This window comes from Hypoxylon trugodes (genome assembly GCF_022578975.1).
Source record: "Hypoxylon trugodes strain CBS 135444 unplaced genomic scaffold F4822scaffold_2, whole genome shotgun sequence".
NCBI classification, from domain to species: domain Eukaryota; kingdom Fungi; phylum Ascomycota; class Sordariomycetes; order Xylariales; family Hypoxylaceae; genus Hypoxylon; species Hypoxylon trugodes.
Window position 1 is genome coordinate 963,772 of NW_026250017.1, and position 26,394 is coordinate 990,165.

Genomic DNA, 26,394 nt, shown 5'->3' on the forward strand with positions numbered 1-26,394 from the left:
TAAGTTGAAGTTGCTTCAAGTGAAACATGCTCATGGAAGTATGGGATTCAAGTGACAACTAAGAGATGCAGATGCTATTGACTTTAGCTTATGTAGGCACATTCACGACCTGTTTCAACATACTATGTAAGCATCACACAGCAAATACCTGGACGCAACATACCCAAACGGGGCTAAATTGCGAGTTTCTCTTCAAGAAAGATTGAAGGTTGATTCAGCTACATAGGTATATGTCAACCTTAACCCAATTAATGCGCCAACTTAGCTTTACCCCTTAATTAAGATGAACTAGGAGGATGTTACAAGTTGTATGACTGTTAGATTTATCTAAGCCCAACTAAAATTCAGTTGTGGGTTAGGAAAGAGAAGAGTGTGCCTGCCTCACAACCGTAATCTGCGCAAAGGATCTGCGCTTCTAAACTTTCGTTCCGTCATATGAGCACATTACCCAGAGTTTAGCATTTAAATATTGAAAACAAGAGAAGCAGGGGGGGCAATAGTGATGGTAATGGCAGTCTCGACGATATATTCGTTTATAAATACCCCTCTCTCTGTCTCATCTCCTCCTCTTCTCTTCTTCCCCCTCAAGACCCCATCAACAGAACTAATATTGTTATCTATCTCTCTCATAGTTTCATTTCCAGCAAAGCTACTTATCCGGTATCGCCACGATCGTCTTCAAGTATGACCGATCGCTTCAACTAGACTTAACACTCAGTATCTCCAAGAGAGACATTTTAGCGACGCGAGATTCAGATCACAAGATGCTATAAGGGCCAATCCCGGGACCATGAAGCGCATTATACGAGACTTTGGTCGCTCGCGACCAAACTTTCAACTCATGGTTGCTGCTGTGGAGAAAGCACTGAAGTTCAGGTTCCCTCCCGCTCTCACGGATGACACAGATGTTGATGGCTACTTGACCGTGTCTACACTCAAGCAGGAGGATGATGAAGACTTGGTGACATATTTCAAGCGTGCACAGTTGGCGCTCCGGGCGGCTGGTGGGACTGATGTGCCTCGTGATTCCGACACGTCCATGATTGCTTCAAGTGCTGGTAGCCTGCCGCTCATTGAACAAAATGCCATCAGGATGGTGATCAGGTATTTTGTGGATGGTCTGAGTGATGGGGGAAGGGATTAACGCGCGAGAGCGATACCACATCGATATACTATCTCTTCAATGTGGCGAAATACGCCGTCAGAACAGCGTTACTCAGGCCCTTGTTACGAACCAACTCGAATAGCGGGCGCGAAATCTTACCCGACCATCCGATTCGCGGACGCTCCTCCGAACCTCTCAGATATATATGATAGGGAGATGTCCAATTGAGAGTACGAATTCGTGGGCTTAGGCATCTTACATAGGGGCGAGAATATCAACTTATTCAAACCGCCGTCCTCGAAGCCAGCACATCGGCAGCCTTCGCCGTGCGTCTTATGAGCTGTGGTGGTGAACCGCATTACTCATGATTCAATCAAACGTCAGGTACGCTTGCCGAGAGCTGCGGTATTCGAACCCGTGCGGTTTCCATTTGCGGTGCTGTGTCAGCGTTGAGTCAATGTATCTGAGAATGGCTCGTCAATGGACAGCAATCAATTTACCAATTAGCGACTGAGAGCTGTTGTCGACCGTCCTGGAACGATGGAGAGAGCGAAGGGTGCTGGGGCAGGCTTTAGGTACTGATTATCGTCGGTGTGATGGTATTTATACCACTCGTACGATCGACAACTGCTTCAATGGTGACGGATAATAGCACATTAGGCGACCTTGAGTTTGAGAAGTTTAGGGGAGAAGGGGGAGGAAGAATACTGATGTCGCGCCGTGTGATCATTACTACCTAGGTAGCTTTGAAGATAAGGGGTTCTGTCAATAGTCAAATTGTATTGGTGACTGCCTATCTAGGTACCTAGCCTTATTCATTGCTCTTCAGTTCATCTTTGCAATGGTTCGTTAAGACTTGGTGCAACATTTGATGTTTTTGGCGAGTTTTAGACCCGGGAATCTGGATTGATCCCTAATAAAAATTGATTGATGAGCATTTAGTGGGTCGAGTTAGGCGAAAGGGAAAGTCTATTTAGCGGACTCCGGTGCTAGGACCGGCTGCTGCCGCCGCTATACTACGTGCACAACAGGTGTCCACTGGTGCCGTACCGAATACCTAAACGCCTATCATCTTACCCTGCATACTATACCCTCTCTACGACCAATGATGAACTGTCAAAAGAAAAAAGGAAGCTTCGTGCAGCATTTATAATAACATCATTACCCGTTCGAGGTGAGGGTAAGACAAATCCATCGGACCGGTGCCCTTTTCCCACTTTCCGGGTCGGGTTCAATCTACTTGAGAGGCATACTTTTGGGGACCTATCCGACATACCTAGCTCTCACTTTACAATTCTCAATCCTCCCATTAATTCTCGCCTTATTCAACTCAACAAAACAAACTATCCGTATACATAAGCACCATGGGATCAGGCAACGTGAAAATCATACAATACCTTGTGGATACGCGGGGCTTATGGCCAGGGGCGGCTAAAACTAAAGACCTTGAAAGTGAGGTATGCGCAAAACCCCACGAGTACCCCGCCCTGACCTGTCCCTGTCCTGTCCTGTCCTGTCCTGTCCACCTCAACACACAGACGATAAAAGAGAGGAAAGGGAAAAAGCAAACTGACGCTAGTCCAGGCTTCGCGAGCATTAGCGTTACTCACGGAAGATGAAAAGGCCGCTGTATTGCGATACTATTTCGTCGCCGACGCGAAGATGTCGCTAACTTCGCACTTGCTAAAGCACCGGGTCGTCAGCGTATACGCGAACGTGCCATGGCCCGAGACTAAGTTGACTAGAGATGCGAAAACGAAGCCGGTGTATGTGGACCCGGCGACGGGGAAACAGCCTGTCTTTTTTAATGTGAGTCATCAGGCTGGTCTTGTTAGTCTTGTTGCTGCGGCTGGGTATGATGGGCAAGTTGATGTTGGAACGGATATCGTGTGCACGAGTGAGCGGCGTACTCGCGATCACCGGGTCGTTGATACGGAGGGTTGGGGGAAGTTTGTTGATATGCATGCCGATGTGTTCGGTCGCTCGGAGGCGGGGTATTTGAAGGGTGATTTATTGAGTTCGCAGAGCCAACCTGGACTCCCGCAGTTGGCGCGCGGAGAGGAGATTGTGGATTTTAAGTTGCGTGCGTTTTATACGCTTTGGTGTCTCCGTGAGGCGTATGTTAAGATGACCGGAGAAGCTTTACTCGCGCCCTGGCTAGAAGACCTGGAGTTTAGGAATTTTCGCGCGCCGCAACCTGGGGAGGGGTTTGTGCAGACGGATGGCGATGCGTATGTGGAGGAGGTTATTCGCGAGCATGAGGTTTGGTTTAAGGGGAAGAAGATTGATGATGCGAATATTTGCCTCAGGTCTCTGGGCCCGGATTTTATGACTTGTTCGGCGGTTAGGACGCCTGAGAAGAAGGAGGATGCGCTGGGGTGGGAGTTGGGACCGTATGAGTTTTTGACGATGGATAAGATTCTTAGTGATGCGGAGGCTAGGATGAGTACTTGATGGACTTTACTGTCTTGATCTTGAGTGGGTGCATGCACTTCGGTGGTGAATCTTCAACTGGTTTATTTAGGTATGAGTGGATGGGTATGTTGGTGTACGAAGTAGGCGTATACTTTTGACTTATTCAACATAATGAGTCTCAGTGGTCATTAGATCATATATTTTCTTTCTTTATTTATTAGCTACGTACATAGAGTAGCTACCCACCAAAACCTACAACCTGAGGCTACGAAGATGGTGTGTTGTTGACTTGCTTTTTTTTCGTCCTTACATTGTTGGAGAGAGGGGAGAAAGGGAGGGCAAGGGTCGCATCGCACCGCACCCAACTCCTGCAGAGTGACGGCAATATGCGCCAGATGATCTTCGCGACATCCTACCGAACACGGCATCCTAGTAGCATTCCGAGTTCGTGGTGATGTTAATGAAATACAGATCTAGTCTAATCACCTATCATGATGAGGATTTTAAGATGTGGTATGATTGTTTTCTATGGTCCTAAAGTTGTGTGTAAGCTGTGACCTCGTCATTTCGCCACCATTTTCAGATTAGGCGATATTTTGGTTTAGGCCTGTGAATATTGTTGTGTTTGCTCTTCTGTCATTGCTTTTCTTCATTGAAGTTTTGACACAACGTTGAAACTTGTGACACACTCCAGTGTCACTACAACACCTTTGTTGAGTTAAATAATTTGGAATCACGTCTAATAAAAGAGGGAATAGAAGGAAATGATGAGAACCTAATATTATATGTGGCTTATTTATAATTTAATACGTGAAGTGATTACTATTACGGCGTATAAGTATAGACAGTAGAATCACTGTATGTACACTATACGTCATACTGTCTGTGTGTCTCGACTTAAATCTTTAGTGGTGGCTTGATTGGTGGGGAATGTCCATACTGGGATTGGCGTCGTTCGAGTTTCTAGGATTAGGGAGGAAGCTGCAACATTTCAATTGATTTAGCACTAGCACAACTTGGATTTAAAAACGTCATTTTTTAGAATTATCGAGGGGGGAAAATAATGCCTGTCTCTTCTGTTCTCTTTGTCGAAACTTCATCGTTGACATTCCTAAATTTATGAACTATTATTAACCTACAAGATAACATCCAATACTAATTCAATTCTGTTTCGCCAATGAATCTTCGTTTCTGACCGCCGTTCAATCAATTAGACTAAGATAGACAAGATGTACTAACACTCGACTCGACCCCGTCGAATTTCCCTTCGCCGCCGACTTTCACTCCTTACCTTAACGAACTCGATTCCGTCAATCTGTCATCTAGTGCCAAAGCGGTGCTAGATAGCAACCGTCTTAATTCAACATGTCGGATGCTGGAGATAGGTAAGTAATTAGTTTTAATAAGTATTCTCCATAAATAAATACTCCATCTTTTAATTGAGTTCAATTCAAATCGCGACGGTGTGCGGTTGTACGACAGATAGCTGACTCGCTCGGATAATTACAGTCAGCACAAGAGGTCCAAGTCTGCCGCCCTCTCTTTACTTCGTCGCAAGGATAGAGAAAACCGTCATGATGACGACGCTACCTCCGAAGAGGGTTCGCAAACCTCTGGTCTAGCTTCACATCCAACTACGACTGCTTCCGCCCCCGCCATTCCTACCCATCAATACAGTACCTCCAAGGGTCATAACCAAAGAATGTCGCTAGGCCGAATCCCCTCGCGCGAACCCGGCTTGACGCCCAGCCGATCCAACAATTCCGCTGTCGAAAAAGGATCGAGTCTTGAACAATCCGTCCGCAAATTTCGAATTGTAGAAGCCCTTCGAAGCGGTAATACGGCCGCTATATCTAAAGCGATTAGAGAAACATCAGAAAATGGACCTCGCGCAAGCACATCATCTATGAACGGTGCACATATCGTACCCCTAGACGATACGACGGTTCTTCACCTTGCTATTCAATGCGCCGAATACGATGTTGTAGAATACGTACTATCTGATGGTGCTGGATATATCGATGTAAACGCTCGAGATAAAGATGGAAATGTGCCCCTACATATCGCTGCTTCTCAGGGACGCAGCCCAATAGTCCGATTATTACTCGAGCAAAAAGATATCAATGATGCTGTCGCGAACAATCAAGGAAAATTGCCTTTAGATGTGGCACGAAATCCCGAGATTTTCCAACAGCTCCAACTCGCAAGAACATTATTTGTCCAGGATAAGGTAAAGCAAGTTCAGGATCTTGTGCGACAAGGCGCCTACGACACATTGGGTCAAATTCTTGAGGAACCCCGCGTTAAGACGATTCTCGATATCAATAGTATTGAACTACCCTGTGATCCGATAACCGTTCAAGCTGGCGGAACATTACTACACGAAGCCGCCCGAAAGAGAGATACGAAACTTATCCAAGCCCTCCTCCTTCACGGCGCAGACCCATTCCAACGAGACCGCAAAGGCAAACTTCCTCAACAAGTTACGAATGATGACGTTACGAAGGCGATGCTCAAGAGATCACCTGCTGCGGTGGCCGCTCAGCGAGGTATTCAGGAGAAAGCAGTTTTGGGACATGCGACTTCGCAAGCTGGACCTGGATCAGCTGTCACTGGCGATCCATTAGCTGGCCACCAACCTCAGATGAAGGGTTATCTCAAGAAGTGGACAAATTACCGTAAAGGCTACCAGTTACGTTGGTTCGTGCTTGAAAATGGTGTTTTAAGTTATTACAAGCACCAAGACGATGCGGAAAACGCCTGTCGCGGAGCCATCAGCATGCGCATTGCCCGGTTATACATGAGCCCGGAAGAAAAGACGAAATTTGAGATTATAGGAAAATCATCTGTCAAGTACACCTTGAAAGCCAACCATGAGGTTGAAGCTAAGAGGTGGTTCTGGGCTTTGAACAATGCGATTCAGTGGATGAAGGACCAGGCGAAGCAAGACGAACGACAGAAGGCGCAGAGTGCTGAAATGCTACGACAGGCGAGGGATAGCCTCACCAAACCACCGGAGTCGATTAATGACTCCCATAGCGAACTTGGAATCACTGCTGAGCCCAGGAGTAGTACTCAACTGTCCCGTCTTCCTTCAGCCAGAGCGTCTGTTCCGCGTGTCGGGATTTCCCGTGTTAGTACCGCGGGTAGTGCGGATGAGGATTTTGCCGACGCTGGTAGTCCCGAAACGAAAGCGCAAAGCAATGGAGCACCCACAATTCCGGGCGAGGTGGACGATGACGATGACGATGAATATGTGGATCACTCAAGCCGTGGCGAATCTTCAACGGCAACTAAGGATGCCTTTAATATCACTGCGCAATCAGCAAGACTCCAATTGGACACGTTGGCATCTGTGAGTGCTGCCTTGCAGGCAGAAGCTCATAAGAACCCTTCTTTATCGCTTGTAGACCCAAAGGCAGCGCAAGCTTTAGCAACTTACGATGCAGCAATTCGGAGTCTGAAGGGCCTTATGGGCGACCTCCTTAGGATATCCAAGGATCGCGATGCGCATTGGCAATATCGCCTCGAGCAAGAAACCGAGATGCGACGAATGTGGGAAGAGAGCATGGCCAAGGTAGCCGCAGAACAAGAGGTCCTAGAGGCAAGAGTTAGCGAGGCGGAGACTAAGCGAAAGATGGCTAAACGTGCGCTTCGCGAAGTCATAGGAAGTACCAGCGAAAGCCGACCGATGAGCAGCGATAGTTTCACTGTATATGAAGAGCCAGCCAGCGCTGAGGATCAAGTCGCTGCGGGACTCCACTCGCCTTCGATGAAGAGTCTAGGTCGTAAATCGACCACGCGCTCTCACGCTATCGAGATCTCTAGTGATTCCGAGTCTGAGCAAGAGGAGTTCTTTGATGCAGTTGACGCTGGGGAAGTAGATGTGGAACCAATGCCACCGTCCGATATTATACCATCCAAAGATGGAAAACAAGAAGTCGTGGTTTCAGGAATTGATGTCAGCAGTGCCTTCAAAGGTTATGAAAATGGTTTCAGAACAAGACTCAAGTTGGATGAGGACAACCGACCAAGGATTGGTCTATGGGTAAGACAATGAACGCATACTCGTCAGACGTCAGCCACTAACAACCATTTCAGGGTATTTTGAAGTCGATGATTGGCAAGGACATGACGAAAATGACGCTTCCGGTATCATTCAACGAGCCAACATCTTTACTTTACCGGACCGGTGAAGACATGGAATACGCTGATTTGTTAAACATGGCAGCAGATCGGTCAGATTCCATTGAGCGCATGCTGTACGTCGCGGCTTTCGCGTCAAGTGAATTCGCGTCTACTATCGGCCGCGTAGCCAAGCCTTTTAACCCGCTTCTCGGTGAGACTTTCGAGTATGCAAGACCGGACAAAGGCTATCGCTTCTTTATTGAACAAGTCAGCCATCATCCACCCATCGGAGCAGCGCATGCAGAATCTGCGCAATGGACCTACTGGGGTGAAGCCAAGGTCGATTCAAGATTTTTGGGCAAATCGTTCGATATTTACCACCTAGGTACCTGGTTCTTAAGATTGCGCCCTACGGCTGGAGGTAAGGAAGACTTTTACACCTGGAAGAAACCGAAGTCGCAGGTCGTTGGTATCATCACAGGTAACCCCGTCGTAGATAACTATGGATTGGTGGAAATCAAGAACTGGACAACAGGAGAAACCTGTCTACTGGATTTCAAGCAGCGAGGTTGGAAGGCATCGAGCGCATACCAACTCTCAGGAAAGATCCTTGACTCGGATGGTCGACCACGCGTGAGTTTAGGTGGTCGGTGGAATTCCAAATTGTACGCCCGTCTCACGCCTGGCTTCGAAGCCAGCGTCGAAGAGCCACAGGATACACGGGGAAGTATTAGCGATCCTAGCAGAGCTTTTATCGTATGGGAGGCAAATCCTCGGCCCGAGGGCATTCCCTTCAACCTCACACCATTCGTGCTCACGTTTAACCACCTGGATAAAAATCTCCGGGAATGGATTGCTCCCACAGACTCAAGATATCGTCCCGATCAGAGGGCCATGGAAGACGGCGAGTACGACTTCGCAGCCACTGAAAAGAACCGACTTGAAGAAGGGCAACGAGCTCGACGGAAAGTAAGACAGATGACGGGTAAGGAATTCACACCTGCGTGGTTTGAAAAGGCAACGTGTGAAATCACGGGCGTGGAGTACTGGAAATTCACAGGCAAATATTGGACACAACGAGAAAAGTTCGGCAGTGGGGATCCTCACGCATGGGATGGTTTGGAGCCGATTTATTCTTCCGAGTAGAAGGAACATCTGCCAACCTCCCGTAATAAGTAGTGGCGATATACCGCGTTGAAGAAACAAGATTTGAACCTGTACACAAAGCTGTAAACCGAGTATGTATAAAGAAACAATACAGCACCACTACCTTGACGGTGATTTTAAACGTATGAATTTTCCACGAACTCCACTATGTCAATCCCTCTAGGCAGACATTAAAAATTCAAAATCCGCCTTGACCTCTTGATGATATCTACGGTTCTGACAAGGCAGATGATATCCAAATCAAGAAGTGAGAAGCGAAATGTCATCCCACACATGTGCAATTACCTGCATGTAGAAACTAGACATGTGCCAACGTTTGATAACCCGGGCTGACTTTGTCCGTTGAAGATGTACCATGGCATTCTGTATGGTTATCGATACGATGGAGCGAGGCTCGCAAGGCAATATATTAGTGCTAGTAAATGATCTATCATCAGCCGGTATACAACTAAGTCTTGGCATCGGCTACGGGCCGTAGCGACCCACTTTCATTATGTCTAAGATTAAGTGCCTGGTTAGGTTGTAAAACCGAGCCTCGGTAAAAAGTTGGTAGGAATCCAATTCTAAATTTCATCATCCGAAACATTGTTTCTCATTCAACCAATAAGGTCACATCTTATTCCCAAACTGTCGGCTACGGCTTTCAATAATTCAGGGGCTTTGAAGCTTGGTTTGACGAGCTGTGGTCATAGATAAGACTAATATTGTAGCGCATTGGAATTGGAATATCGATGCTTATTCTTCACTGTTCTTTTGTTTAGCGCGTTTGGAAGATTGATCTTACTCAGTATTACTGAATCGGTCGACCTCGAATTGGAAGTCTTGGGGTCCTAGAGTTACATATCGCGGGCTTCTTTTTTGTACAACCCGACAGCCCGAATTGGTATCAGAAACTCCGAATTTGGTGATCTTTTCTTGCTACCCGACCGATATAGGCCCAGAGCTTGGAAAGTACCAAGGGAAGAAGTTAGGTACCTAGGTATCTAAGGGAGGAAAAGGAAAACAAGAAACAAAAAGAGCAGATCCCAACGAAAGACGGATAATAGAAAGAAATCAAGATGGGCGAACACCGGCCAACGCTGGTCAGACCGCCTCCGGTAGACGAATCCAAGGCGCCAATCGAGAACGCCCTCGAGCTAACTGACCTCAGCATCATCGGACCTGTGAGATTATACCCATCCGCACCCATCTCATACCCATACCTCCAGCTAGGACCTACCTTAACTCCTTCCCGCATTGCATGAGAACACCTACCTGACCTCATCTTGCCCTTGTTCTTTTTGTTCTGACAATGAGCTTATATTGTATTGTATGTAACGCTGACTCATATTATTCTTCCGTTTCGTAGGATATTTTCACCAATACCCGAGAACTTTGGCATCCTCCTGGTGCGAGAGGTATCTATGGAGGCGCCGTGATCGCCCAGACGTTAGCTGTATGTACTCTACTATTTTACATATCGTGACCTTTTACTTTTTTTTCTTCCCACTGCTTTTTTTATCTTAACTCCATTTCCCCCCACCGACCGCCGCCATCTTGTACTACTGTTACATCTAGCGTCATCTGCATAATACATAAAAATTCCTGTTTAGCGCAGTTTGCCCCGACCCCTTGTCCTACGTAGGTACATTAGTTCACCTATCTTAGGAGTAGTTCCAAGTTTTCGTTTCATTGCGTTGGATGGATTTCGCTTCGTCCGTCCGTCCCTCCGAGCGGAGATTCGGACGGAGCGTCGCTTTGAGCCGAACCTGTATCGCGGGTTTCGGATCTGTCTCTCGTCTTTCGTCTCGGCGCGTCGAGCTTCCCCTTCCTAATACGCTTTTCTTACCCTACTTTGCCTGATCCACTCTCGCGTCTCTATGCCTGCTTTTCTAGAAACCCTAGCTTAGTGGCCGCCCTCTCTGCGTTGCACAACTTCGATAGGTTTCGTTTCTTACGCGCATATGCATAGACGGGACAAGACGGGGTGAAAACTGTTCAAGTGAAATTATACACTACCCTATCCGAGTATACTTACGTACCTACATGCACACGTGTACATGTATACACAAGTATACCGGAAATACTTAGCACCTAATATGCACATCATCAGCTGACGATGATGATTAACTATCTACTAATCCCTCTATCTACGTTACCTAACCTACACTACACTACAGCCCCTAACCTTACCTTACCTAATCCATCTATCCCAGCCTTCTCTATCTATCTAATGTAGCTTGGCTATGTAACTCAACATCCACTTACCTCCTTTCTACAGGCTGCCCAGCGCACGGTACCAGAGAACTTCGTGGTACACTCGTACCACTGCTTCTTCGTTCTAGCCGGTGACTCGGCAGTGCCGATCTTGTACCACGTCGAGCGAGTCCGCGAGGGCCGCTCGTTCTGCACGCGTACAGTCCAAGCGCGTCAACGCGGACATGCGATTTTCACTGTTACGTGTTCATTTGTGCGTGATGGCAGTGGAGGGAAGGTCAGCGCTGAACACGCAAAACCTATGCCGAAAGGCGTGAGGGAACGGGCACCACCTGATGAGGGGTATGCTGAGCCGGAGTTCTTGGCCCGGAGGAAGAGGGATGATCCGTTTGAGACTTATCGGTGTGGGACTGAGGACGGAGAGGGAAAGGGGGGGGAGGGGGATAGGCCCGAGAATAAACGCGTACAACTCTGGGTCCGCGCCCGTGGGAAAATCAGCGAGGAGGGCGGACATCGCGCGCATCTTAGCGCGTTGGCGTATATATCTGACTCCTATTTCATCGGGACGATCCCCCGGATCCATCGTTTATGGCGGTATCCCGTTCGCGTTGAGGATTTGCCGAAGTTAGAACCGGATGTACGTGAGTTTTTGGAAAAGGAGAATGAGTGGGAGGGGTTTGGTGGTTCGCTTGAATCGTATAAGGGACGGCCGGCCGTGGGGATGATGGTTTCACTTGATCATTCGATTTATTTTCATAATTCGAAGAAGGTGAAGGCGGATGAGTGGATGTTTACAGAGATGGATAGTCCTTGGGCCGGGGATGGGAGGGGTGTTGTTATGCAGAGGATTTATAGTAAGGACGGTACTTTGCTTGCTACGGCTTTTCAGGAGGTGAGTTTTTTCTATTATATTTCCCTATTTTTTTCTCTTTTCACGCCCCTTTTCATTGAGATGGGACGCAATGAGATGCGACGAGTTTCGGCTTGTAGTCTTACGTATATCCGCGTATCGCTATGTCTTCATGCCTTCATGTTTTCATCATCGTTGGTCCTACCCTACTTCTGATCCCGAGGTTTGAATGAGGATTTGTTGAGAAGCAAGGATGGAATTTGGCTAATTCATGCTATCCACGCAGGGCGTCGTAAGGTTAAAGCAGGACGAGCCAGAAACGGAGAAAGCGAAGCTATGATAGATAGACCGGGGCGTCGCATGGTTACCTAGAAGGGGTTACGCGGATGTAGTATTAGACCTGCCAACAACGGAAGCGGCAGCGGCACAGGTGTTGATGGGTACACGACTTGGGAACTTTTGTCTTGATAGGGGTTTACCGGCTCGGGTATATCGGCGATGGTCGGAGAAGTCGTACATAAGAATTGTTTGCAAATTTAGATAGACTATTTTGAGATTCATACCTATAGAACGTAATACCAGTTTGTATATTTCATATCGCATCGGGATCTGCTTTGTGGCCCGTAGGTAACACTTTGAAGTTTGATATTTCGATTCAAATCCCATGTGTTATGTAAGCCCGTGTTGACGCCTTTCGGCCGTTACTTGCGACTAGCGCTGGATAACGTACATCATTACGCATATTGGGGGCACGTAACAGTTGGTAATGGGGCGTTTCTGAATTGTAAGCATCAGTATACGGAGTATCTGTTCCTAGGTAGCGCAGTACCTAGGTATGGGGGTCACATGTGGGATGCATGTGGGATACAACATGAACGTTTGAACTCAGTAACTTCTAACCAAATAGCCTAGATGCGGATCTACGACAAGGATATATCAGGCACGGAGGAGTGCCGACGAGAAATATCGTACGTTTGAGGATTGATCGGTCCCGGAGTTGAAGTTGAAACGAGTGGTTTGTGTGATGAAGACGACGACATGATGAAGCTAAGTTGGGTAGGTAGTCAGGAATAGCGTGCCGTAGCAAGATAGACAGGGGGTTAAAAGATATTATCACGAAATGATATCCACAATATACCTCTTCAAAATTCACATGTTAGACTTAAGAGTTTACGTGCCCCTTTTCTCTGTATTAAAACATGCCATATGATGATAATAATGACAAGAGAAGATTAAAAGTCAATGCGATTGACTAGGTATAGAGTCGGACAGCGCCGTAGATGACTTCATGGTTTCGAGGGCAATGCGCCGTAGGTCATCTCCGATACCATACCGATATATCTCGTAAGATAGCGGTTCCGATAAGCCAACTCCGGGGAGAAATAATTCATTCGAAGGGAAGAAAGCCGAGGGTATGACGGCGGCCAAAGGGAATTGGTTTAAAAGCCTTTTTACTCGTTCGCGTCTTCCGGTAGCCGGCCTCGCGTGTTTCGGTATCGCGTTCGGCCAATATCAGACCCTTAATCTTTTTTTCTTCCTCCTCCAGCCTCTGCCCGGTAGAAGTCGTGGATATTTGATCTAACTCGTACGATGCCGGGGCCGGAAACGTTGAAGGAGAAAACTCGGTAATATGATGTAAAAATCACTCATTCTGATTCTCGAATTCCCCACATTATGATCGGAAGAAGCTCCGTAGAAGCTGTCAAACTTTTTCTTCGTCTTATTCCCTCTAATTTTGTATTTTATTCCCAGCTATTGTATGCATGAGCAATCTTAAACTCTAGTAGATGACCTAGCCCTGCGGCCGCCTTACTCGATTTTCAGCCTCTATTAGCTTCGTCCAGTTAGGAGACGGGCCGATGGGTTTTCGATCCCTTATGTAAAGGTCACTACAGGTACTCAAAGTACTCTATCTAGGTAGTTTACTGCATCCACCCGTGAGAAGTAGGTCCGCAGCATACTCCACGTGGCAGGGGCATGGCACATCTAAAACATCGATTTTGCTTTTGATGTATTGTCCTAAAATCGTAGGACCAACTTACAGAAATAAAGGGGCGGTGATCGGGAAACCCTCCCTTCCTCGTAGGCTATGTTAAGTGTAAAGTTGTACAGCTCGGTGACAGCAATGTGATGATGACGATTGCATGTCTTTTTCGTATTCTCTTTCGGGATATCTATGTGTGAATAAGTACACATAATTCATATAGCCTTCTTTTTCTTCGTTGGTAGCACTCCGCGCTGTCGGGTCGGCTTAGACATTCTAAAGTTATACATTCAGTAACATCTAAGTAACATAGCGCGCTGATTCAGTTATTGCCAAGCCGGGTTAGATTAGTGCTATAAAATTTAACAATGGGATGGATGTAAAGATGTATACAACAACACGGAGGGTTGACACGACCGACCGCCCGAGGATTAGCTGGTTATGGGTCCTCTATTGACGCCTCGGTAATGTATAATGTAGCTATTTAGCGTCTAGGTAGCTAGTGTCGTGTGTGAGTAGTCTATTTCATCTTAAGTCCTCTAATGCAACCGGGTTTCGGAGAACGGAGTTGAAACCCACCCAGCTGGTAATGAATGTAACTCGATGTCTCTCAAGTACCTTTAAGAAACTACCTAGAACTTGGTTTATGTCCTATCATCGCGGAAGACATTTTGTCCATCTAGATAGGTTTGTACATACGTGGGTTAGACGTAAAAAATATGTTATATGCAGTGATACCCATAACCAAGTCATCAGGTCCCTTTTTTTGCAAAATACATTAACCAGGGTAGTATCATGCTCGGGGCGGCGTTAACAAGACAGTCCCCGATGAGCCCAGAAAAAAATATTATGGGTTGCTCTGTGTACGATGTATTCGCTACTCTTATTCCCGCCTCAAATCCCTGTAATGTGAGGTAAATAAACCTAGCGTCTTATTGCCTCACTTACATGAACATGAGCGATAGCTTCTTCCCCATTCTCCCTGCGGAGGATTACGGACGAAACGTACGGGCTTTGCACGAAGAAGAGATGAGAATGAGAACAGACCACTCGTGACACACGGGGCAGGCAAAGAGGTAGGCAGGGCTAGACAGGGCTGCAGAAATTCATTTGGGGGTAGATCCTAATGCAGGGTTTGTCGATATGTTGATATATTTGTCTGCCGGTCTGACGAAATTTTGGTTTTTCTTGGAAGCGAGGGATGAGGGACTTATTCCTTGTCGTCGTTATGTGCAAGTACCGTTTTTCTCTTTTCTTACATAATATACGAAATTTGAGTCAATTCCCGTACTGGAGCCATTAGAACCCTAGTTAAGGCAGGTAACCTCGTGGCATCACCTAGTCCTAGTTGAAAAAGGAAGGGTTTGAAGAGTAGGATTCCCCTAACATTTCTCGGTTATGGGGGCGTTTCGGAGAGCGAGACTTGACCCGCCCAAGTCGCGGCCGAGCACCGATCGACCAGGTCCGCTGTAAAGTGCTCGTTCTCGTGATCGTTTTTTTTTTGGAGTTTTTTCTTCTTCTACACTAGGTAATTTCTACCCTTACCCTGGCCTTGATCCGGAAGTGAGCATGTATGGATATCTGTATGTGTATGCTCACATGGAAAATAAAAAATTTCGATGCTAATTTGATTGATAACTTTGATGGCGTGTGCTTTTTTGTCGATCTTCTTGGCCCAACCACCCCTTTACCCAGATTCTCGGGTCCAGGATAATTTTTATGCATAAGAGTTTCTTCAACGACACCATCATGTATCATATAGAATGCGGACTTACCTAGAACGGAATACTATCTATCCCCCTTTTTACCATTCTCAACATTAAATATCAATGTACTCCTAAACCCTTAACCCTTCGGATTCGGGTGTATAACATAAAAATCGGAGCCGACAACGGCATTTTCATACCGTTCCGGTCTACAATAAGAAAAAGCTCAATATGGGATCCCAGCGACGATCATCTCTTCCTAACCCCACCTCTCTCTTTGGCCAATCATATCTAAGTAGCATTCCCTTTTCTAGAATGAGCTTCAGCTCACAAATCGAAAGTACGACAAACCGCGGAGTGGCTTGAATTCCCCACTCCGCTTTCTGATTGAAGTTGTCATCGATTCTCGTTGATTAGTTAGTGTACATGCGCCATTCAATGCTATGAGCATGCGAAGGTATCACCTTGGAAGCGGTGGAACGCCCTCAATGTATGTAATTTTTAGTTGTAACTATTTCCAGCACATACACCACACTTATAGGTACGATCGACCGCGTATGCGCAAAATGATTACTGTAATTTGTACGACCACATCGCCTTGGCCTAAGTAACCAAGTACTCCTTACGCTGTACGATTCCTGTGTAGGCTTTTTACTGTAGCTATCGTAATCTCACGATACAGTAATAGCTCGCCTATCTATACGAATGAAGCAAGACAAGTAAACAATTATCTCTCCGTGGGAAGACCACATGCATAAAATCCTAAGAGGATTCTCTCCAGATCTACCAAACCTACCCATTGGGAATACGCTAAATAAGGGACGAACCTCGAACCCGTTCGTGTTCCACAGAGGATCTATCCTGAGGAACATGTTACCGTGCATCGGTGATCGACTCGGAGAGCCAAGACTTAATTTGATCGTGTCCACTTTGGGAGAAATACATCGTAGAACAGGAAGAATTCGAACTCAAAAAGGATCTCGAGAAGAATAAACATAGCAACAACAATCTAAGCATGTATGACATGAGTATCATTGTCATCATTATGATTCCTACATTAATCAACATAAATCCAAACCGGCCGTGGCAATTTTCTAGCTGCCATTAGCGCGCATTGGCAGAGCCGCAGTTATGATAGGTACCAAGAATACTAAGAATACCAAGAATACCAAGAAATATCTAGCATGAATAGGGGACAAGTCACAATTCCTATTAGTGGCTTGCGCTAGACACGGGAGAAGTATCATCCTTTCTCCTAGATCCTAAAGCTATGCAATTCATAACTTGACACTCCTGGAAGATTCGAAAGAACTATGAACTGGAGATTTTTATGGATCCCAAATGCCGTTTCGAATTCGGGATCTGATCCAATAATTTCTCGCGGAGGACAAAGAGGCACAGAAGCCCTGATCGAAATAACGAATTGTGGACTCGAACAAAATAACATCGTAATACGCCTCACAAGGACTGAAACAAAAGTTCAAGCTGTGTATCAGCTTGAGCAATTGCTATATCGGCTAGATATTAGGCCTACAACTCTCCCTTGCTTACAGATACGCTTACATTGAATTGATATCATTAGCAACCTGGCAACTCGGAGTTAGCAGTTTACCCACTAAGAGATCTACATACTACAGATGGGTGTACGTATATTGTATCGACCTAACAGGGATACCTACCAGGTATGTACGCAAGGATATGGGTGGTGTAGACGGCGGGACGGGACTGAGAATAGAGCTTAATACCGTAAGTAACATACATTATACTATGTATGTACATTAGCGGTCATTAGTGGTGGAGCTGTTGCATTCCGCTATGCAGGTTTGTGCAAACGTCAGGAAGTGTGTGTCCCGATTCGACTATTATTTGACCATTAAACCAGCGGCAGGGTTCAGCCAGGGTTTATGCTGCACTTGCAGGCTTGCAGGCTTTGCACAACTAACTAAGCATAACTCCGAATTTGTTTACTAACGTTAGCCCTGTTCTGGTTGTACTCATAGCACGGGCTTACTGAGCCACCTCCATAAGTCGGTCACTTTTCGCGACTTTCGACCCCGATCGTCATGTAGACGGATGTATCTATATGTCACTTTTTTTTGTTCCTTGTGTCTGGGCTGGGCTGATCCTTCGCTAAAGGTCACTTCCTCGCTCACTCACTCATCATCATTATTCACTATACATATCTCGCTCGCTCATAGCCGTGGTGGGACGGGACCATTATAGGCCACCGCCTATGCGGGAATACAAACCTCCTGCAGAGAGACACACTTATATATACGTATATACCTAGGTAGTAGTAGACGCATCTCGCATCCCGAATATAAGATAAAGGTCACCATCGTCTTGGTCCTGTTTTGTGCTACCTTCTAGTTCCTCTACCTAACCCTTGTTGCAATATTTATCCCGTTGAACCGATTAGTAGAAATACCTATCTACGGCACGGCATAATACATAACTTCAGCTTCCAGTCCTTTGTTCTGCCTCAACTTCCCTCTCCTCATATCAACAGCTCCGAGGAGACTCGGCACAAAGAAATACGTCTACGACTCACCCCGAATTTCGATGATTGTTACAACAAACTGCAGAGAGGTATACATCATCCTGACACAAGGCTTTGCAATTCCTCCGGGGGCGTAACATAACCCATAACCGTATGGGTTTCCCAGGTTCCATCTAAGACTTACAACTACCAAAATCGACCAGTCAGCAAGTCGCTAACCCACCTAGCCCGCACATTCGGACATAAAGCCCGGCCGATTTAAAGACCTTCCCCCTGGTCGATTTTTAGTCTCATCCGCTGGGATTCCAGAATAAAGTTGCCGGATCTAAACGGGCAACATCACATAATCGTCACGCCCTTTAAAGCTCGGTTCATCTGCCTGCATTATTAATCTCCTGTGGAAGAGTCACATTTTATCGACCAGATTCCTCGAATAATCTTTCTTTTCCCTCTCCCTCTTCTTAATTGATATCTGTTCCTGGATCTGGACTCTAGTCTTTTTTTAAGATCTCACAATTAGATACCTGTAGTACTTGGCCACCACAGGATCTCAAGTCCACTTACACACTTACACTTACTTATAACTCACACCTACCCACCCATCCACCCACTCCCACTTACACACATAACTTAACCCAACCCTGGTATTACATAAGTTACCTTCCGTGGAAGTCGGACCACCCAAAATGGAAAGTGGGATGCCAACGCCTCCCGTAGAGGACAATATGAAAACATCCACATCGTCGTCGTCGAGGAGGAATACAGCTTCTGGTAACAAATCAGTTAAGCCGATACATCGACCTGGGAAGCGAGCGTCCAATCACATCACGCATTCTCCTACTCATGATCACCCACCACCCCTCTCACCCCATGCTATGGATAACAGGCATAAGAGAGTATGGAAAGCTTGTGAGAGGTGTAGGATGAAGAAGACAAAGGTCAGCAGATAGCCAATTCGGCATAGGCACTGTTGTTACTGACACTGTTATAGTGTGATGGAGAGTTTCCATGCAAGAGGTGTAAGGATGACGGATTAGTATGCACAGCTGGAACACGAAAGAAGACCGAATACAAGCAATTGCCTAGAGGGTATAGCAAGCTCCCCCTTTATTATAATATGACCAAAAGACTAACTTGGTCACTAGATATGCCGAAGTATTAGAAAACACTCAATTCGCACTGATAGCCACCGTCCACAAGCTATATGCCATGGTCAGGAATGGCCAATCGTGGGACCTAGGAGAGCCAGAGCTTAACGATAGGGGGCAACCGGTTATTCACAACATCGCAACGAAGCTCGGGTGCATACGACCCAATGCGGACGCCGATCTACCACCTCACTCAATATTCCCCGAAGACGAAGCTGGCCTCGCAAAGCTAGCAGCTGAATTAGATGTTCAACAAAGAGAAAGAGATAGGGAAGCGCATGCTACGGAACATCGATCGGAGACCGAGTCCAATTGCACGAGGACAGACCGCGCAAGCTCATCGGAGCTTGACCACTCAGATTTTGAGCAAGATTATAGGAAAGTCTTAGGTGGCCAAAACATGCAAACCATGTCGCCGCAAAGCTTCACGTCTTACGATTTAGATTCGAAAGCCATGCAGCCCGAAATGGATTCCTCGAGGGGTTTATTCGCCGTCCAATCGCCCTCAGCCCCCACGTCATTCCCGACTTGGAATATGAGCAGGCCAAGCTCCATGGACATACCACCACAGTTCATGCAAGGGATGGATATGGATATGGCCGAGATGATGCTAAGCCAAGGACTTGTCGGATCGGAATTTGGAACAATCAAGCCGCATATGATCCAATGCGCAAATCCTGAAGTCATGTTGGGAGTCGGAGATCCGATGATCTACTCTGGTTACAATATGGAGTCCTTACGATCTTAACGAGATACATGCATGGGGGGATATTAATGGATTCAACTCGGAGCATTAGGAGTGGGCAAAAGGTTGGTGGTGGTTTGCAATGTTGCTTCATACACATAATTGCACGGCGTTCATCGGTTTTCATTTTCTTGGCTGAAGGGAATCAACATGCGCGCAAACCTGGTTCTTAAAAGAAGAGCTAGGGAGCGAAAATCAAGCGGTCGAATTTTCCAAGCTACAACTATAGACGAACTTCGGGGATAATTGATGGTCACTGAAAGAAGAGAGAGCTATCACGAACCATCGTTGTATTACCAACAAGTTGGGCGGTAGAAACAGAGACGAGACGAGACAGACAGGAGAAGGAATGCATCTGCGGCGTTGGTGGTCTTATTTCCAGCGTTATGTCCATAACTCATAACTCCATTATTTGCCCCTCCTTGATGTTACATACCTTTTGACCTTACCTTGCCTTAGCTGAGGGGTGGTTCCTTTTTTTCCTCTCTATCCCTCGTTCATCTCGTGAGCGAACCCACCTTCGGGTCGCGGCGGGCTACGAGTTACGAATTACAATAATTAAATCCAATGGGACCATATTCACGACTTTTTACTACTACCTTACGTTACCATTAATCATTTATTTCCCAATCGTGAATTGTTTGAATCGAGCCATATTTCGGTGAAATTCCTGAATCCCGTTTTGATAATCCTCCTTTGAGTGGTATTCCTATCTTACAAGCCCTACGAGTCCATATGATCCAGATTTGAAAAATCCTCCCGTTTCAGGGACCTAGGATTCACCGTCTCTCGCATTTATTCTTCTCAGTTCTCTTTCGCTTATTGCTTACAGGTACCATACTTCTTAGCTTACCTACCTGGCAGCCTGGGTACCTTTCCCTACCTGACTTAGCACCTAGCATTTCGTTTATCTGCAGACTGCAAGCTCGTGCACGCCGAGCGGGGAGTTAACCTGCGGCACAGTACCCTTGTGGCGACAAGTATAAGGTACCTAGATAGAATTATTTCAAATCTAGGGAGGCATTTAGTTATTTCAAGAAATGATATTTGAGGCGAAGCTGACCTTCTACTAACCAACATACCTACCAACGAGCCAACAAAGAAACAATTCCCCGTATGGTTTTGCGTATTTCAATATTCTCGGCGCGAGGATAAACGCCGTGTGCCGCGCATCTCACCAGCCCATCCTCGGTCTATACTTGTTTCCCTACTGATTTCCCCAGATTGTTTCCTACTATAGTTAAAGTACCTAAGGTAGGGGATTCCAAATCGTCACCGTCAATTCGGATTCCTAATTGAGTAATAATACCATGAATGAGCCTACGTAAGCATAAAATGCGCCCCGGGATAAGTTACACGATGAATCCTCGCTGCTTCAATACCTATCTCACACACACCTATCACACAAACATACACAGCATATACCTACATAAACACACATACCCTTGCTTGCCTTACGGAGAATAACTACCTAGTAAGGATCTAAGGTTGGTACCTGGGGTAGGGCTCGCGTTTATGGGTGTAGGTAGGTATTCAAAGTCGTCGTAAGTAATGATGGCGCTCGCTTGTACTCAGCCACCGCAACAGCACAACGCCGCGAAATTAAACCAATATGTTTACGACAGCAAATTCCGTCGTATTCGTTCCTCATTTGTTACCCAACTAATTAATTGCCTAATCCTCTAATATAGGTGTATGTATGGTTGGAATGCGAAATAAACCCAAGCTCCTCCCCCCCGTTAGTCGACGCAGACGACCACTGCATATCGTTTCCCGTGTTACGTGTCTGCGTATTTGTGCGTATTTGTGCCTATTCCATGGGAAGCTATATCAGATATTACTTGGGCAAATGAACACAAGACTGATTTACATAATACATCCACCGTCTGACCGTTTTCCTGCCCTACACGCACGCCAGGGGACGATGAACTTTGGGTCAAGTTCACGGAAGACGGCAATAGCCAGCAATACCTAGCACAGTATCGTACCGTCACAGCGGCACCCGCCATAAAATTCGTCATCATTTGCCATGATAATCATCTTATCCTGATCCTTAATTCAGATACCTATCCTACCTGTCCCCAGATAGAATATGCAAGTCGTCTAACCCTCCCCTCCCCTCCCCCAGAAACGATATACATATCATGAATGTCCACACCTTTTGACAGATTGACATTTATACCCTGTATATGATGCTCCCCAATAAGTGCAGGGGTTGCATTAACGGAAATAGGAAGCGTGATGATACCTACTTAGGTACCTAAAAAGCTATCCTAAGCATCAGCTTCGGATACATATTCTTACCCACGTGGGTGCGAGTTATGCAGGTAATTGAGTCGGTCAGGCACGGATTCCGCAAGGAAAGGAACAAACGCTCCGGTATTCAATCTACGCAGCCTATTGCTATTGATCTCGCTGTTGATTTTTTGTTATTTTGCGGATTCGGGGTCCGAGGACAACCGGGGTGCGGAATTGAGAAACGTTCCGTTCCCCGGTGACATTATTTTTGTATTTTCCCTTTCTTTTCTTGCTATTCTTTTTGTGTATCTTAGATGACAGGGAATTCATTCTTCGTTTAAAATCTTCCATTCATAACCCATATAAAAAAAGGCTAAGCCAAAGAACCTTCCGAGAAGTTTTCCATTCTATACCCCATATACATAAGACTACGAGATACATACGACGCCAAGGCCACTTCATGCTAATTTCTAGGCTGAGCGTCCCCGAAGTATCGAAAGTACAGCTAAGATAGTAGCATATTATAGTAATCTCGGGACGCAGGGCTAACTTCGGACCCGAACACTCTACCGTACCTATATATTTCTCTTCACTGCCGGCGTTGTTCAAAAGCCCGAGAGAAGAAGGTGAGAAGAATCCAGGACCAGGATACATTTCTATAATAGTCCGATCCCGATTAGAAACTACAGAACACCTAATGCGATCTCATCAAGGTAATTTTTAATAGCTATGTAAGTCTACAAACATGCGCAAGTTCATTCTACACTGTAGTAATACATTCGTGATAGATGCAAACATAATAAAGATAGAAGATATGAAAGGGAAAAGGAAGCTCGCTTCTATCGCTATCCCGTTTTATGCGCGAGTTATGCCGATGGCGCGCCTTATGACTTGAACTTCCCACATTAAATCTGTACATTTATCAGCCCCTTACGTCGATCGCATAACCATTTGAGGTCACTATGTAACTTATCCCCCATGCCCAGGTGCCCATGTGCGGTGAACCCCATATTTAAAATATATTGGCCTCGGTTCCACTTCCGAATCTAAAGACACCTTAGGAGCTTCATGAAAGTGAGGCAAAGCGCATTTTAGTGAGGGTTATCGATGTCGAAGCGCGCGCGTCAGATAGGTTATGATATCAAGGATGCTAGAAGTAGAAGATAGGTACTCAAAAGTACATACATATGCTTCTTAGTACCTACCAGAGGAACACAGCCCTATTTCCATAATTTCGTATAGATGTACTTTACTTGATGTTAACCCGATCTACCTACCTTAATCCTATCTAATGAATCATTGAAAGCTCCCCTGCTCGAAAACTGGAAAGGAGCCGGGAACGGCTTTCTTCACCTTTACCCCCCACTCTGCGGAACCGGTACGGAGGTGTCTTACCCTGACAGGAAAATAGTCGCTCTCAGTATCAGTGGCGCATAGGGTATACGGAGTTCCTACCGCCACGTTGTCGACTTTGTGTGAAGGTCCTCGTGCCTCGGTTAGTGGAGTCATGATGATACTTCCTATGTTGAGTATGAAAGTACTCCATGGTACTGGTATGTATGTGGGAATTGCTGTGGGTAAGGTGAATAAGAAAAATCGAACGGGATAAAACGACAACAAAAAGAGGAAGAAAAAAAAGATAATACCCAAGCTAGCCAAGCCTATAGTGGAAATTGCCCTGACTAATGTGTAAATTCCACAGCGACTTAACCGAACTAGGAATATTATATTCCCAAAGGAGATTTCCCTAGTTTGTCAGTGCTTATCATGGTATTATTATATCAACACCTATCCTATAGGCGTACAAACTAGCGGACTTTCTACCCAGCGGGCGGACAAAATAGGCCGCCAGGTTAATAATCATGAATAATTCCACGCATACGGTAAATGTCGCCATTAGTAACGGACCGCCTCCGGGGAACCCATCCCATTGGTAAAGTCTGGGGGTGCTTCAAACTTGGGACACTTTCGGATTGACTGAATCAGCGTCGTTGCGGTCTACATTGGTGGGTAGAGGTAAGTACCAACATACCATAGTCTACATAACTTGTTTCGTACTCTTACTCGGACCTCGTTTCTAATGCATTCTTAGCATAGGTAGCTGGACCAATTGATCTACTCATCTCATCCGTCTGTAATTAGCGGTGTCCTCCTATCCCCATCAATCAATCAATCGTGCAGGGGTCGATGGCCAGATCGATTAACGCATGTGAAATATGAAATCTTTCGTTTCGTCTCTTCCTTCTGCCTGTCTGCCCCCCAGACCAGACACTAGCGTGCCTGAGATATCTAACATAAGCCGATTATTACAAATTGATGCGAACCCGAACCCTAGAATGGTTCTAAGAAAGATCTGGCCCTGACACTACGCGCCAAGAGGATCCAAGCTACCGACCGATTTTACTCTCCCCTACCTAGCTCGCTCGCTCGGCCGGATCTATAAGCAAAGATTGTAATCATACTCCGTCCGCGGCACAACAGCGCCATATGCCGTTGGAAAACATCGCATCGTTGGGATTCATCGGGTGCCGAGTACCGATAACTACCAAGGTTGTGGTTATGTGTGCAGGGTCCTTTCGTTTCGTTTAAACACCGAATGGTAGGCAATTCCCAAGACCAAGGGGCATGCTGACCGTGCGTGCTTTTCTGGGGGAGGAGAGTCCGAGGACCGTACCTAATAGCTTTGCCTCAGCCCTGCCGCTGCCGCGCGCGGCGTGGTAGAGGTGTGCTATGTAAGCAGATATACAGATATTCATTCATTCATTCATCCAGATGCCCAAGTAGGTATGGGCAGCCCTATAACAAAGTACATTACCTACACCAATTGACGCAGCGCCGTGGCCCGGTTAATCCCTATCTCCGAAATCAGGGGTTGCCGTGGGCACATCAATCCGGCCGGGGGGAAATGTCTGATCCTCCATATATAGGATATAGGGTAGATAGACACCGCGTCCACCCAAGGTAGGAGTTTATGCATGATGGGTCGGTCTTACGTGCCGCTGCGTTGGCCCTATTCCCGAGATTTATTGGATGGCGTTGTTGCGGCACGAGACCTATAGGGGTTACATAGCTAGCTGGCTATGTGGGTATAGAGTAGAAAGCCGTCGGCGGAGAACGAAGATGGAGATGGGTATAGACATGCTTGGATTATACACCTATGGTGATGTTACTATGGCCTTCGGGTTTAGAGTTTAGAGCTGGAATAGCGAGCTACCTGGGTATGGGATTAAGGGCTAGCCCCGGAGAACTACATTTTGTAATGCCGCATGTTGGGGTATAGGAGTCGCTGCTTTAGGCGGCTATAGGGTGTAAGGCGGTTTATGCAAAAGAATTCGCCACTTGGGCATTAGCTCAGCGTTCGAGTCAGGATGAGTTTCAATAGCATTCAAGTCTAGGAGTTGGAAGTTTCTATCCTTAGATATGCCTCGTTCAAGTGAAGAAAAGGGGTTACTAATGAAAATGGGAAACTCGAGGCACGTCACCGTGGGTCGTACTCGATTGAAGTGTATGGCTGTTAGACGCGCATTGAGGGGCCATAATAGTAAATAATCATAGTGTTATTGAATATCATATTAAGAAATAGCTGTTGAAGTTGAATACATGTGTAGTTTCCATTAAGTACCTGGGTAGGAGTGTACACGCATTGATAAACACCTAGGTAGAATCATGACCGAGCCAGCTTCTGGTACGGTAAATAGAGACATTATAGACTGCTTCGCCATCATGACCGCCTCGATAGATCTTAGATAACATGATTGTTGGAACCTCGATGGTGCATAACCGGAGGCCTTCTCTCCCCAAGACGTTGCGATAATCCATCCGTTAGTGATCACATGTGAACATGAGTCCCCCTTATTCAGCGATGATAAAGAAGGTATGTCTAATTTCGATGATCACAATTCCAGGGGCGATAGCTAAGCCTCGAATAGCTTCAGCCTACGCGTAGGGGTTGAAAGACATAACAATATGCGAACGTCAGTTTAAAACTTGGTAAGATGTTACGATCCCGGAAATATCGTGTCTCGGCCAGACCAGATCTTTTGGAATATAGACGAGACAGGTTACATGGGGGAGAATAACCATAAATTAGGCTCCCTCAAGCGTCGGGGGACACGCGCTCGTTACGATAGCACATGCGGAGATTCCTGTCTTGGATGAGGCTATTCGATTGCATTGTTGTCCTACGCGTACCTTGATGCGGTGCGCATTTGA

General features: G+C 46.2%; 5 protein-coding genes across 5 annotated transcripts; all 5 read left to right on the top strand.

Moving 5' to 3' along the window:
- The first annotated feature begins 232 nt into the window (after positions 1-232).
- F4822DRAFT_113945 (uncharacterized protein) lies at positions 233-1,202 on the top strand. The gene has a single exon (XM_051452501.1). It carries the CDS (start codon positions 791-793, stop codon positions 1,142-1,144), a length of 354 nt encoding a protein of 117 aa, XP_051317807.1. The 5' UTR covers positions 233-790; the 3' UTR covers positions 1,145-1,202.
- An 814-nt stretch (positions 1,203-2,016) lies between these two features.
- On the top strand, positions 2,017-4,023 carry F4822DRAFT_389460 (phosphopantetheinyl transferase). Its single transcript, XM_051456963.1, has 2 exons — positions 2,017-2,562; positions 2,690-4,023. Exons 1-2 carry the CDS (start codon positions 2,470-2,472, stop codon positions 3,557-3,559), a joined length of 963 nt encoding a protein of 320 aa, XP_051317808.1. The 5' UTR covers positions 2,017-2,469; the 3' UTR covers positions 3,560-4,023.
- Positions 4,024-4,535: 512 nt separating this feature from the next.
- F4822DRAFT_113988 (oxysterol binding protein) lies at positions 4,536-9,177 on the top strand. Its single transcript, XM_051452502.1, has 3 exons — positions 4,536-4,905; positions 5,030-7,568; positions 7,622-9,177. The coding sequence occupies exons 1-3, from the start codon at positions 4,886-4,888 to the stop codon at positions 8,792-8,794; spliced, it is 3,732 nt and encodes a 1,243-aa protein (XP_051317809.1). The 5' UTR covers positions 4,536-4,885; the 3' UTR covers positions 8,795-9,177.
- Positions 9,178-9,227: 50 nt separating this feature from the next.
- Positions 9,228-12,456, top strand: F4822DRAFT_389463 (Thioesterase/thiol ester dehydrase-isomerase). Its single transcript, XM_051456964.1, has 4 exons — positions 9,228-9,978; positions 10,164-10,250; positions 11,076-11,903; positions 12,148-12,456. The coding sequence occupies exons 1-4, from the start codon at positions 9,874-9,876 to the stop codon at positions 12,199-12,201; spliced, it is 1,074 nt and encodes a 357-aa protein (XP_051317810.1). The 5' UTR covers positions 9,228-9,873; the 3' UTR covers positions 12,202-12,456.
- A 6,281-nt stretch (positions 12,457-18,737) lies between these two features.
- F4822DRAFT_425254 (uncharacterized protein) lies at positions 18,738-19,947 on the top strand (the record flags this gene model as incomplete). The annotated part of the gene is made up of 3 exons (XM_051460302.1): positions 18,738-18,989; positions 19,043-19,140; positions 19,197-19,947. 3 exons carry the CDS (start codon positions 18,738-18,740, stop codon positions 19,945-19,947), a joined length of 1,101 nt encoding a protein of 366 aa, XP_051317811.1.
- Positions 19,948-26,394: the final 6,447 nt, after the last annotated feature.